The 14,873-nt window shown below is 42.0% G+C and overlaps 1 protein-coding gene across 1 annotated transcript; it reads right to left on the reverse strand.

The window, feature by feature from the left end:
* Positions 1 to 6,385: 6,385 nt before the first annotated feature.
* Positions 6,386 to 10,364, reverse strand: LOC147993115 (uncharacterized). Its single transcript, XM_087539230.1, has 4 exons — positions 10,218 to 10,364; positions 10,059 to 10,109; positions 6,988 to 7,368; positions 6,386 to 6,901 (listed from the first exon to the last, which is right to left on the reverse strand). Exons 1-4 carry the CDS (start codon positions 10,362 to 10,364, stop codon positions 6,386 to 6,388), a joined length of 1,095 nt encoding a protein of 364 aa, XP_087395356.1.
* Between the last annotated feature and the right edge of the window lie 4,509 nt (positions 10,365 to 14,873).

The raw sequence follows: 14,873 nt of genomic DNA on the forward strand, positions 1-14,873 counted from the left end.
CTCCTACTGGATTGATACCTTGGTTCTCAAAAACTGAGGGAAATACTTACGCTACTTTGCTGCATCACCGTTTCCTCTTCAAGGGAAAACCAATGCAGTGCTCAACAGGTAGCAGGAAGCAACCACAGAACCGGAAGGAAACCTGGGCATTGCCACGACGAGGGAAAAAGTTGATGGTCAGGCTATTACATGTTTACATGACATGAAATGTAACTAGATTTTTTTATTGCAATTTTTTCTAGGTAGCTTGCCAAGCTGACCGCTTGGTGAAAAGTAACTAGATATGAAGTACCACATGCCTAAATATTGAAAATGGGCTCATGTTACCCATTGGGACATTGCTATGATCCAAAACATGAAGGCTCACGGGTCTTTTCGGCCGGCCTCGTGTGCATATTGGGGCAGGGAGCTGAACACCATTAATCCATTGAAATAATTGGGTAGGACCAAATTTGCTTGCATAATGTTGTAGTAACCATTAGGATAGCATGAGCGTTTGGGAGGATCATTAGCCTTGTGTTTATAGAAATGATCCAAAATCACCTTTATTGATGCGATCAATATAAATGAGATTGCATGTATATCTTGATTTTCGTTGAACAAATAAACTCGAGAGATTCTCGCATGCCAAAAGTCCCTACCGCTAAATGATGGTATTTGGAAAGATGTTGTTGTGTTACCACTCTCTATTTTGTACAAATCTAATATTAAAGAGGCCAGACTGTATTACCCAATTGGACATGAGGGCAGTCACCACTGGACCACTAGGCCGGCTCCACGTCCCAGTACAAAAGAGAGGGCCAACGAGTACCAGGTCCGGGCTAGAGCGGGCCGGCTCATTCCCATCCTTAGGCTTGCTAAGCCACATGGTACCTATTTCAACCCACGTAATTCCTACATATCAACATCAGTTCCCTCAACCTATAACTATGTGCCATAGCTCGTAAGCGAGTGGAAATCGGGATTATGCAACTCGTAGTGCGAAGGACATGTAAATCAACATGCATACCCATTACAATTAGAATAAAAAAATTGACATGGGTTCCCAATACAATTACAATGCTTATAGAAGGGAAGTAGCCAAGTTGCTTCTGACATGTTTAGTTTTGAAAAGGAATATCAACATCTTGTTGTGATATAAATATCTAAATAGCTCTTTCGGAAGCCCCGACCATTTACCCTAGACCTCATGGGCTACCCGCGGGAGAGCAAATTCCTAGAGGACATGGTGATGAGAAATGCAGCTGCATCCATAACCTCCATCATGAGTCAACATAAGCACTTGCAGCAAGAAAATGCCACGACAAACATTTTGATTGCTACTACGTAGGGAAAAATGGAGATTAGGATGATCACTTTGTAGTTATTGTAATTATTAGAGTACAATGATTGAAATAATACGTTGGTTATGAACATAAATATACTCGTCAAGTAATGACTCAAATATGAATCACAAAATATATTGGACCACTAAGTTGTGTTTTAAGTGTAAAGATTTTTTATAATAGGATGTTTGATGTACAAGGAGTTTCCTAGGCCATATTTCATAATGAATAGAATCTTATTCCTATCCAATTATTTGAATACAACAACAAAATCAATAATTTCAAGGAACAGCATGGCTACTAGAACTTTGCAATACTACATTTCTCATGATCCATGTGAGGAAGTTGTTACCAATAAGGCATTTGCTTTTGTTCGTCGAAAAAATAAGAAGCATAAGCATTGATACACTTGTTAGTAGCATGCACCCAGGACGGTTTGATAAGCCATTTTAATTAGATAATATCACTTCATGACAATTAGACAAGGTAGGTTCATGTGGGATGGTAAACTTGGTACAATGTTAGTATCCACTTGAGTTGTAACTCTGCTACTATCGTACTGCATAGAGAATACATCTTTAGACAGTTATAAGTATTGCAAAAGAACATGAAATTTGTGTTTACATGAGAGACTAACTATTGGGTACAGGTGATCTTACCTAAAATGTCATGCACCACAACATCTAGCTATCAAGGTCAATCTCAAACTATCTTAGAACACCGATGTGCTAAATCGCCCTTAGTTTACCCTCCCTGCATTATCTAGGGAAACAACATGCATCTCCAACTGGTTCATACATTATGTGATCTGCTCTCGGAATGAAATCATAACAAGATTTTGTCAGCAATATTATGAAGCGAAGAAAATGGCAGAGTGGACATATGTTCCAAAGGATCCATCTATTTTATAATGTTAATTTGCAACATAGGATGTAGGATTTGGGTTCTAAGATGGTTATCAAATCATAAGTGACACCTAGCATCTTCTACATACCTTACAATGAAATCACACCTTTCAGCTGCCACATGCTCATCGTTCAACTATATTCAACTAATTGTTTGGTCACATTGGTCCATCGACATATGCTATTAAGATAGCACACAAGATTTATCAAGATAGATGGATAACAATGCATATATTGAAATGGAACATACTGACGGTTAGTTAACAATTTTTTTGTCAAGTGTTATGTAGTGATGAATGGATGAAGATAGAAAACAAAAACTTCATGAATGTGAGAACTAAACAAAGCAAAACATAAAAACCGAAATGTTGATCCACCACGAAGGATTTTTAAGTAGTAGCCAGATATTTAAACTTGGATTAGGATACAAACATGAGTTGTAGTACTGTATAACTTCATAAACTGTGATCACTAATTCAGAACCAACATCATCTCCAAGAAGAACAAAAAATCAAAGAGGGTCACTATATGAATAGAAGTTTTGGCCAGATAAAAGTTTTAGGCATAAATCCACATCTCCTAATCCTTTACATTTCTATATTTTTTCATCTTACATTGAATAACTATTGCTTAATAATGCATATATCACCAAGGTGCTCCTAGAATTCCAATGTTGGTGACAGTTGTATAGGATGGTAAATTTATGAGGTGCCCAATGTTTGGAAAATTTAGTAGAAAACAAAAAAAATCGCCCTTCAAATTAAACTCCCAAGATCACTATGCATATGAGATTGGATCTTGATCTTTACCAACAAGAGTACAACGCCAGATGTGTGTTGGTGTGGATCGTTGGTGCAGATTCCTGCAACTAGGATTTACAACCAGCCAACCACGAGAAGTTTCTCCCTTGAATGAAGACCGAAAGCATGATCGCTCTGCCGGTATCCACAAGTACGTGCAAACCAACTTAGCAGGGTATCCCTATCAAGAACAAAACCACATAGGAAAACTAGAGGTGGAGGTGGAGCATCCTCACTGCAAAACAATTTATGTGACAGAAAAGAGCGCAAGAGAGATATGGGGCAACCTACGCACATAAAGAGATGCGTTTGAAGGTATCTGCCATCTTTATTACCCTAAGTTTCCATTAGGATCCCGCTGAAACGGGACGGTGGGACAAAAGATGTTGTGCAAGTTCTTACCACAAGCACATATAACTACATAAGGAATACATGCCTACATATGATTGATGAATTGGAGCTAGTTTGCTATCGCTCTAGTTATGACTATTGCATAATCAATCTCATCTGAACAAAACCTACCATGTACTTCCATGCCTATGCTTTCGGTCATTGTTGCTCTCTTTACAATTACTAATGCTGCAACCTGTTAGTTTTCTACAGTACCGTTATTGTTACTTTTCTGCAATACCTTTACTGATATTGTTACTATTACTATATCACTACCACTGCTATCATATTACTATGATACTAATAAATTGTGTCAAGCAAGTTATCTATCCAGGTGTGCATGAATTGACAACTCAACCACTAAGGCTTATAAATATTCTTTGGCTCCCCTTATGTTGAAGCAATAAATTTGGGTTGAAATACTTTCCTCAAAGACTGTTGTGATCCCCTACACATGTGGGTCATTAGTGCCTTGGGATATATTTTTATTCCGTCAGAAAATCACTCATTGTAATGGAGTACACCACAGTTTCCTGGCAATCCCACTCGCGGTTTTACATTAGTATTCTTAGGTGAATCATGAGAGCTATGCAGTATACGAGCTGGCCCATGGCTTTACAGTACACATGAATATGAAACCATGGGTAACAGGAAAGAGCATGGGATGGAACTCCTCCATCCCTCTTTTTTCGTTTTATGTGGCCATAACTGCCCCAGGTTCCCTTAGCTTATTTTCTAATCAATGGTGGGTAAACAATGATTTTTCTTTCCCTGGAGTGAAACTATATTGAGTGAGTGAAGGCTATTCTAGCGCCCAACTAGGCTAGGTCTATAGTTTGATTCCACAACATGACAAGTATTAAAGGGGAGTTGGTCATTGTACGTTCACCTTATTCCTTGCCCCTCCCCCATTTGGTATTTCCCTCTTGTAAGTCACTCATCATGTCCTGCATTAATCAATCAAATCAAATCTTATCTTACCAAAACCTCACTTAAATCAAAATATTCCTTGTCTTCTCTATCCATACCCAAATCAAACTAAAACCTTAACTAAATCAAAACATTCCTTGTCTTCCCCTACAAAGACTGAAATCAAATCAAATCCTACCAAAATATAGAATATGATAGGTGTAAGGTATATGTGGGACATTATTGGTGTTGAACCACCAGAATTCGTATGCCCTCATTGCAACACACAGACAATTAGCTACTATTCTTTATTGCTCTAACATATCTACTCTCCCCTTCACCCCTCTTAATTATCTCAACTATTTTTGATATTTTATTTTACCATGTCACACAACCAAGAAGACCATGTGGATGCTCACTTCACACTAGTTAGATGTTCCACATGTCTTCTCCTTCCACTTCCTACGTTTCAATTTCCTAGGTTAGTTAGCCCTAAATCTATACCATTTTTTCCACTTAAAGAAGACCTTTGTTGGTTATACCAATCATATCATTACAAACTTCTGTCAAATTTTTAACAAGCTCCGATTTTAAAATCCAGATGCAATTTTTGTCATGTAACATATCACCGGTCAGTCCAAAAGCTCCAACGTAGATCCTCATGTATGATGACTTTTGCCTAGCTTGTTCACCAGTCAGTACCATCTAGCTAAATCTATACTATAGAGTTGAGACTTAAAAATGCATCCAACATTGATGTCTCTCAACTGATAAAGATGTACTCTACACGTGGAATTAGCACTAACAAAATGACCTATATAGAAAAACAATGACATCGGATGCCCATGACATGCGTTTGTAGATATTTAGCGATAGTACAACTAGAGAGGGGCATATGAAACCATGTGGGTCCCCATGAGCTAATAACCTCTCAAAATTTCCCGTGCATTTCTTTGGGTTTTGTTTTGACGAGAACAAATGCTAGAGATGCTTTCCAAAAAGCGGCACTTGGATCATGTTTGTTCCATCAAGGCATTAGCCCCTTTATATTGCATGCAGTATACCATCGGTGCATTATGGTTTCTCTAATGCAATTGGCTTGTCATGCGCCTGGCCATGCAGTAGTTTCCCGAACACTAGGGGCGTGTTTGGTTGCCATTGTGAACAGTTCCTGCATCGCATACACTTCTCAACCCAGCTTGGTTGAGCAAAAACAGGCCCTAATACGCCATCTACAAGTTGTTTGGTCACCTGCATCTAGTGTTGCTGCATTAGGTAATACGTGAGTGCACTTTGTTTGGTTGCCTGCATTGGCCCAAGTGGCACATGAACACGGTGTTTGGTTTCATACGGCGTACATGTTGTGCTTACCTTGTACCCTAGTTGGTGAGCTTACCCACACCTAGCACACCAACGCCACAACACAACAATGACGATGAACTGGGCGAAGATGATGAAGTTCTTTAGCTTCAGCCCAAACTGACGATCCACCTTGTCACCTCCAACCTTGCCACTGTCAACACTGCTGCCGTGCTTTCGCACCTACTCGGAGTAAGCTTGTTCCGCTGCCTGCCTAGTCTTAAACCCTCTATGGGCCGGTGTTGTTGCTATACGATGCCACTTGTGCACTGGCTTCTTCCCATGAACTATAAACCCCTGGGACCTTACCGATGAACACGACATACCATTTTCCCTAGCAATGCACAAGAGCAAGAGTTAAAGCAGCAAATCAATGGAGCACACAAGTAGCAAGCAAAGTAGCACACAAACAACAATGGAGCTGAAGAGAAGTAAAGCATGCATGATCATACGACATAGCAAGTTCTTCCTAGCACTACCTTGGTGTTAACCTACCACCACATCCAAAAGAGGGTGTCGTCCTACCACCGCAAGTTCACCATCAGTGTGAGGGGTTAGTATATACCACCTTACCAAAATATACAGACCATCAAATAGTTTTTGAGCCCTAGCTACACAAAATGTACGTCGTCATCGTCGTCGTCGTCGCCACCGCCATCGCCATCGGGGATCATGCACGCTCACAGGCAGCACTACTCTAGTAGTAGTGCTTGCCCAGCCAGCTCCTGAGCCACAACACCTTGTGAGCGTTGGCCATGGCAACGAACCCAACACCCTGGGCCTTGTTGTCAAGCAGTTGGCTGAGAGCTGCCATGAGAGCCTCGTCGCTGAAGCCACCCTGGGTCATGACAGCGCCATACAGGTCAGGGTGGACGTCGAGGGGCTTGCACTCCCTGATGGTTGTTGCCACCTCCTTCACCGCCTCAGTCATGCTGCAAAAGACATTGATCTCCTCCTCCATCAGGCCTCCTCTCTTCCCCTTCCTATCATGGACGGGGTCAAATGTCTTGTCGAAGGGCTTCGCAGCGGGCTTGTCAGGGCCATCAAGGACCTCGACGTCCGGGGTCCCAGGGAAGTCTGGCATGGGAGAACCAAGAGGCTCCCCCGAGCCCATGGCATGCTTCCCAGTTGCCAGCCCGAAGGAGAAGATGTGTTGCATCTGGCTGTAGTTCTGTATGGGTGTGTTGAGGAACTCAGCATCCCTTGGATGGTCCTAAGAATGAAACACAAGTGTTGTTAGTTGCGATTAGGAGTAGACAATGGTGGACAGTATGAAAAGGAAGAGGGTTGTGAGCTAACCACATCATGGCCGGCGTAGTGCTCTGCCTCCAGAACTATGGAGCAAGTGTTCTCATCCCATGAAGAGCCACTAAGGTCTCTCAGCTTGGACACTTGGATCCATCGACTTCTCCACTTCCTCAGGTGGTTGTACACCTGGGTGGTAGACACCTCTTGCCCACAGAACTCGAACACCTGCTTCGCAACGTTGTTCAAGTGCACCTCCTTGAAGCCCTTGTCAGTCCTAATTCCAATAGAGATGAGCTCACACATCTTGTTCAGCACGAACATGGACATGAATGGCTGCCACTTCATGTTGTTTGACCTACCATCCTTCTTTGCCTTTGCTGCTGCTAGCTTGAGTTCAGCGGCAACAGCAGGCAGGAGTTGGCTCAACGAGCACTATTGGCACATAGAGGGAATCAGACTCGAACACCTCTGAATCAGGTGCCATCTCGGACATAGGCTGCGAGTCTCGACAAGCGATGGAGCAAACTGGCTGTCGGACACGACAAGGGCCTGACTAAGATCTTGCGTCTGCGTGGTCATGTCCTACAATCGTAGCACACATTGATAGTAAGCATAGCACACAACATACTAATCCATGAAAGCAGAAGCATACATGTACATGGTTCATCACTATCATAGTAAGCACGTGCTTCATCGCTATCATACCAAGCATACCGGACAATCTATGAGCAGGAACATACATCTACAACAAACAACATGCTACAAATGGACCATCAATAGCTACAAATCACAGATCTAAGCACGAATCAACACAAGCACAAGGTTCAACTTCAAACTCTACTACTAATCTAGCCTACCACATGCTTGAACATCTAGCCCTACCACAAATTGCAACCGCGCCATAGCAATCAACCATACCAGCTCACGGATCAGACCACTAACCAACCATGCATCTAGATCAAACCCTAACTGCAGCTTAGATCTAGCAAGAAGGAACAGAGAGAAAGGGGGATTGAACTCACAAAGGCCATGGCTGCAGCTCGAGGACGATGGGGGACGGTCATGGAAGATCAACGCCGGCCAATGAAGTGCACTGACGCCATGGACCACCGGCCTATGAAGATGCGCCGCTTACCTGCTCGTCGGTGCCGATGCGCGTCGGTGGGAAAGCTCGAATGGAGGGAGAATGGTGGCAGGAGTTGGGGCGGTGAGGGAGGGGCTAAATAAGGGTGGACTTGGCGGGAGGTGAGCTGAAATCCTCCCGCCGATTTTTCGGCAACGCGGGCGAGCTCGCGCCATCTCCCCTGCTCGCACGAGGGGAGAAGCGCGTCGCCCTCCCCTGCCTCGCCCGAGCCAGGCTCGCGAGCTACTGCTGATTCGGGCGTTTCCCCTGGGCCTGACCTGGACGTACTTTAAGTTCCGTGCGATGCGGGCCGCACAGTGAACGCAGGCAACCAAACGGGCCACTTTCTTCCCGTGTGGGCCAGGCTGGGCCAAATGCGTGCAACCAAACACGCCCTTGATCCACTGATGATCTGAAGTTAATAGCTCATCCAGTACCGGCCAAGAGAAGGGATTCTTTGGTTCTCAGGATCTGAAACACTTACGAAAATCTGTTGGTAATGACATGTGCAATCCTAGGGGAATCGAAAACATGAGATCTGGTGATAGAAGTGTTTGGGTAAACCAATGGATAAACAAAAATATTTTGTAGTATTTTCTTTTGTGATGTACTTTTATTGTGTACTAGAATGCTTGTTGTCACAATGAAAGTATTATAGTAATATCATGTATGTCAACTAGACAATTTAGCTGAGGTGGCACATAATTATATGAGGAAATATAGTAGTAGTATTATGCATGCCAACTAGGCATTTTAGCTAAGGTGGCACATAATTATATGAGAAAAGAGAGGGTTGAATATTATGATATGACACCATGTTACAATAAATGATGTACTAGTATATGTGATGTATGACAATAAATAAAATTTCCGTGATACCAAATTATACTAAAAATATGCCGTCAGCTAAGCAACTTAGTGTGGTCAACTAAAAAAAGGTACTTGTCTCGTGCGCCGTGTGCTCGTGTGCGGCCCGGCCGGGGAGCAAGTTGGGCGGCACGTAGGTGGCCTGCATGCATGCATCATCGCCGAGGGTATAGGAGCAAGAGCACGCACCTCGTGGGCACCGGTACAGCTTTGTCGGTCCGAGGTTTAGCAAAATTAAGTATTCTAGTTTCTTCTTAATCCGCTTGCACGCATGGACCGTATAGCTGGGACTCGGGTCACTAGTTTCGGGGAATTCCTGTGGGTGCATAAGCGGTGGCGTAGACTGTCGACGGCCGGTATGCGACAATTACTTTCTTTTTCAAAATATTAATGTCTTAACTTTATATCAACTTTAGCATAAAGCTGCATAAGACATTTATTTTGAGATGGATGGAGTATTTGTCAACTGAAGTAGCTGGTAGCAATAGTTTAGTACTCCAAACCAGCGGTATCCTGTCGATCCAAACCAGAGTACGTGACGCATGCATGCCCGGAAAGTTGCTCTAGCTATTTTGTACATATGTGTTTTGCTCGTCGTATTTGAACTTTTATAGCATATCTACTAGTAATTAATTATCATCTCGCCACACTCCGCACGCCACTCACCAACGTAGAAGTTATACTCCCTTTGTTTCAAAATAAGTGATGTTGTTTAAATTTAAATTTAAACTAAAAACATGACACCTATTTTGGAGAAGCAAAAACCCAGACACTTATTTCGGAACGGAGGAAGAAATATCTTTTGCACTAGAAAAGCGTAGCCCAGAAGGCTTAATCTTGTGAAAAAATGACTGCACGTTTTTTTTAAAAAAAAGGGAAAAGCTTTGCCTTTTTCATTGATTAAGAAGAAGATAGCTCCCCAGTTAATTGTTCAAAAACTGGGTGAAAATCAATACAATAGTGCAAGCCCACACCAAACTCAAGCAGCGACGAGGACAACACAGATGGCACCTACCAACAAGTCAACCTGCGAAACCTCATGCGAACAACTCCCAAAATAAAGAACACCGAAGAAAGAAACACATAGTGGCGACTAACATCTTGCAGGGTTGTCCTTCATGGCGGCACTTACCAACTGGTTCACATTCTTGATTTTCTTTGCCTTGCCAAAGTGATTCAATCGCTAGGTAATCGAAGGAACGGCAACAAGGCCTTTGATCAACTTAGTGAAGTCATGCAAAATGTCATCGTCCTTTGTCACAAAAGCACACCCATTCACAGTAACATGTACTTCATCGGAGGTAGAATTAGCTAGGCTGAACTCAATGGCCACCACCGGAGGATCTGACTCTAAAGTCAGCAGCCACTCAGTGTCGTCAATATCATCAGCACCTTGGTCTCCTTGATTTTCCACATGTATCACCTGTGCCGTCGGCATTGACACATGCACACCATCGGATGCCTCCACCCCCTCCAAAAAGCCAGTGGCACGAGCCAACTACAAGCACAAAAAGTCCTTAAGCTTGCGCACAAAGGCGGAGCGCCAAGTCCATCATGATTTGAAGTTCATAACTGGTTGAGGCAAGCATAGAGTCGATAGACTTTGCCACATCTTCATGATCAACACAACCTCCACCAGAAGCTTGAACAAACCTCACTGACTCGGGGACTTCGGCATGATGAATAAAGAGCAGTGATAAACAGTAAAACCATAAGCATGCATTTGCCACCTGCCTTCTCCATTCACCCATGCGCTTACTGCTTCATTTTCCTAGGTTAATTAGCCAAAAACAAGAGCTTTGTTGAGTACACACTAATCATATCATTACAATTTTTGGCCATGTCGAGTGCGTCTAACGTCATGGAACACAATCACCGTGGGTCCAAAAGTTTCAAGAAAAACCAAACATGTGCAAAGATTTTTGCCTCATTCACTTGTCGGTATCATCAAAGTACATACAATAGCATCGACAATAGAAAAGAAAGAAATGAAAGCATACACTAAGAATGTCTCTCAACTAAGTTAGCTGGACTCAGGGAATTAGGACTGGCACAATGGGCTATATACAAAAATAACAAGATCGGCTATTGAATTCCCTTTTTTGATCCGACGATTCGTAACTCATTATCCTTGAGTTATCTTTTGGCATCCGCGGCTAACTATAATGGCACTCTTTCGAAGATATCCGCCCTTGCTGCATCCGAAGACCGATACAGCTTTAGTGTGTATGAAGTTTAGCAAAAATCCCAATTAATACTCAGAGTACGACTAAACTCTACTAACCACTCTGATCCATATTAATTGTCACTGCTTTAGTAAAATTTATGTATTAAAGTTGTACTAAAATAAACAATTAAAAAGGATCGGAAGGAGTACTCTAGTTTTTCATTGAGTAGTTTCAGGCAAATTCTGTGGGTGCAAGTAGCCGCAGCTAAAATATTTTAGCCAACTGTGAGTATTATATTAGTTTTGTTGTTTAAGTGCAAGTATGGCGGCAGTTGATAGTAAAGCATTTTATTAGGGCATCTTCAGTGCTGACTTTCAAACCGCCCGTATACGTTCGGACCACACTGTTTGGACGCATTCAGGCATTCAACACGGGTATGTATCGGTTCACAGGGAGGTCGCAATTTATCCTGTAAACCAGAGACAAATGTTGTGGCATGCCCACGTTTGACCGTCCTGCCCCACCCAAACCCCCTCCCCCATCTCCTCCGACTTATATGAAAATTCAGCCGTGTTTGCACGAATTTTGCCCAGTTTGTTCGGATGGTACTTGAAATATGTATATATATATATATATATATATATATATATATATATATAATATACACTATTCTGATCACGGGATCAGAATAATATTCTAATCATAACATGAACTTCCCGAGTAACGCGCCTGACCTTCCTCGTGTGCTAGGTTGAACTTCAGCTAAAAGGTGTCCAAATGGGGCTTGCTATATACCGTTGGATAGCTATGGACATCAGTATCATGACCCAAGTTAAATTTTTGGCAAAATGTAAGCGGTTTAAGAGCAGTTTTGAAAACCGTTTTTTCTTCATATAAAAAATGTGAATCGTATTTTTGATCGCATTTTTAAACCGTTTATCGGAATGAGGCAAATAATATGGCGTTGGAAAGCTGCTGCAAAATCGCTCCTTCCACATGTTGAAAGTTTTCTCTAATTCCCTACGGTTAAAGAGTAATTCGGAAAATCGTAAAATTTCGCAAACCGAACACCCGAGTTCGTATTTTCGACGCCATTTCTAAACGGCTAATCCAATGGAGACAAATAATATGGCGTTGGAAAGCTTATGAAAATGCGCTACTTTTTTATGTTAAAAGTTTTTTCTAATTTTGAATGGTTTAAAAGTAATTTAGAAAACGGTACAAGTTCCATCGAGTTCGTATTTTCGAGCTAATTTTTTAACCGTACGTCCAAATGCAGCAAATGATATGACGTTGGAAAGCTTGAAAAAATGTGAAACTTTTTTGTATATATTGTTTCTCCTAATTCTTTACGGTTTTATGTCAGTTTTGAAAATGGTTAAAAACGTATTTTTGCCATAATTTCTACAAACTTTATCGAAATGGGGCAAATAATATACCGCTGAAAAGCTACGGAAAATGCGAAACTTTTTCATGTTGAAGGTTTTCTCTGATTCCTAGTCGTTTTAAAGTAATTTCAAAAACAGCGAGATCATGCGTTCTGCCTTTATCATGAAACGAATTCTTCGAAAATGCACCGCGTGAAGAACCTGAACTTCTCGGTGCGTTTACCTGAACTTCACTCTGTTTTTCACGTGATTTTTTGCCCGTAGCTCTCCATCCACTTGCCGAAACACTCACCGGAATTGAGCAAGTAATATACCAGTGGAAAGCTGATGTAAACACGCAACTTTCCCGTGTTGATCGTTTTTTCATAGTCGCGACGATTTTAAAAGTTTTTCATCTCAAATTCATTCACTATAGTAGTCGAACTTCCTGCTGTTTTCACGTTGAACTTCTATGACGTATTTTCGTTTGTAATTTTCCCATTCCTTTTGTACAAACCTCTCTCACAATAATTTTTTCAAATTTATCCGATGGAAGACTTGAACTTATAACAACAAAACTTTTAGCATTTCCTTTTTCATTCTTTTTTTAATACATAATGCACACCGTATACGTGAACTTCTCACAGTTATCAATCTGAACTTCTGAGATCATGCATTCTGTCTTCATCGCAAAAACAAAGTATTCGAAGATGCACTGCATGAAGAGGTTGAACTTCTAGAGCAGTTCTATTTGAACTTCACTCCGTTTTTCACGTGTTGCTATTTTTATAAACTCAGTACTTCTCTGCTATTTTAATTTGAACTTCGTAGTTCCATTTTTATAGAAGAAAAAAATTGACTTTTCTAAGAAAGCGTCGAACAACTTTTTTGAATTTAATTTTTATTCTAGAAACGAGAAGAATATGAGGTTTTGTATACATCGAGTTGCTCCGTTATTTTAGTTTGAACTTCTTAGTTTTATTCTTTAGTAACAAGAAAACTTTAGGTTTTTTTAAAACGCCAAAAAGATGTTGTTGTTTTTTGTTTTTTGAACTTGTAAATCCTAGGTTTTAATATACTTTGAACTTCTGTGTTATTTTTAGTTGAACTTCACATTTTTATTTTTAATTAAATATTTTTTGATTTTTGAAACAGAAGCATAAAACAACAACTTGATGTCCATATAGAGTCAACCTTCTTCAACAATTCAATTTGAACTTCAAATAAACAGATTGAAAAAACAAAAGTACTTGCACAATACCGCAACCATTCTCATCCATTTTTGAGAAATACATGAAGAAAAATGTCCAGCCCTTTTGTTGGCATTTTCAACAAACAGGTGAATGGCATAAAAAGAGAGGGATCTAGGCAGCGTCACTTGCTGGTGAATGTTGCTTCCCTTGCTAGTGAAACCTTGTTCATTTGGTCAATGCTAAAGTAGATATGGAGGAACACACACACAAACAGACATACAAATCATACACACATATGTGGAGTGAGAAATTATGTGTACACACTTAGTAATAGATGAACCTTCCTGGAAGTAATACATGAACTTATCTGTACAGACTTTTTTCTCACGTACACACGCACATCGGTTTTCCATGGAAGTTGAGGTTTGTGATCTTTAAGCACATCACCAAGAAGTTTGGAATAGAGGTGCACCACTTTGTGTGAAGCTGCCAATTTAGTACTCATAGTGGCTAATTAAGGTTGCATTTACTCAAAGAAAACATGAAATTTGCCGCCCACTTTGTTGCAAACCCATTCCATCAAAAAACACATCCTATTTGTTTAGTAAGTGCATAACTTTTACACCAGCAATGGGAAGCAACCTGGAGCCATGGGACGAGCGCACAAGTCCTGTCCAGTCAACCAGAGAAGGCCGGGATAGTGCTGGACTATAGGCTTATCCCTCCTGTTGCAGGCAACGGTAATTTGGAAAAGGTTCAAGGACGAAGTTTGCCCTTAGGCCTCGGACAGGTCGCCGCTTGATGCCATGTTGCAAGCACGGACCGACAAGCACGAAGTTCATTACTGTATCCAGCATCCATAAACAAAATTCAATAGCAGCACTCCTCCTAGCATTAACACAAACATGTTGTGGGCAACAAACACAAACCATCGCCAGGGGGCTCGATGAAGGAAACTAGTATGCACTAGGAAGTTCAGGGAGCAGCATCTGGCGGGGTGTGGAAGTCCAGCGGCTGGGCGCGGCGGTGGTCATCGGTTGTGGTCGCCAGTGGAAGTCCGGCGGCTGGGGGCGCCTTGGGGCTGGGAGTCGGCGGTGGAGGGCGCGTCGGGACCGAGCGGCCGGCAGCGGGAGGCACGCTGGCCGCTGGGGTCGGGGGCGGCGACAGGGCCGAGGAGCCGGCGGCGGGAGATGTGCCGGGATCGGCGGGGCGCGACGGG

This window comes from Triticum urartu, chromosome 1A (assembly GCF_056163025.1).
Source record: "Triticum urartu cultivar PI428250 chromosome 1A, HENAU_Tu73, whole genome shotgun sequence".
NCBI classification, from domain to species: Eukaryota; Viridiplantae; Streptophyta; class Magnoliopsida; order Poales; family Poaceae; genus Triticum; species Triticum urartu.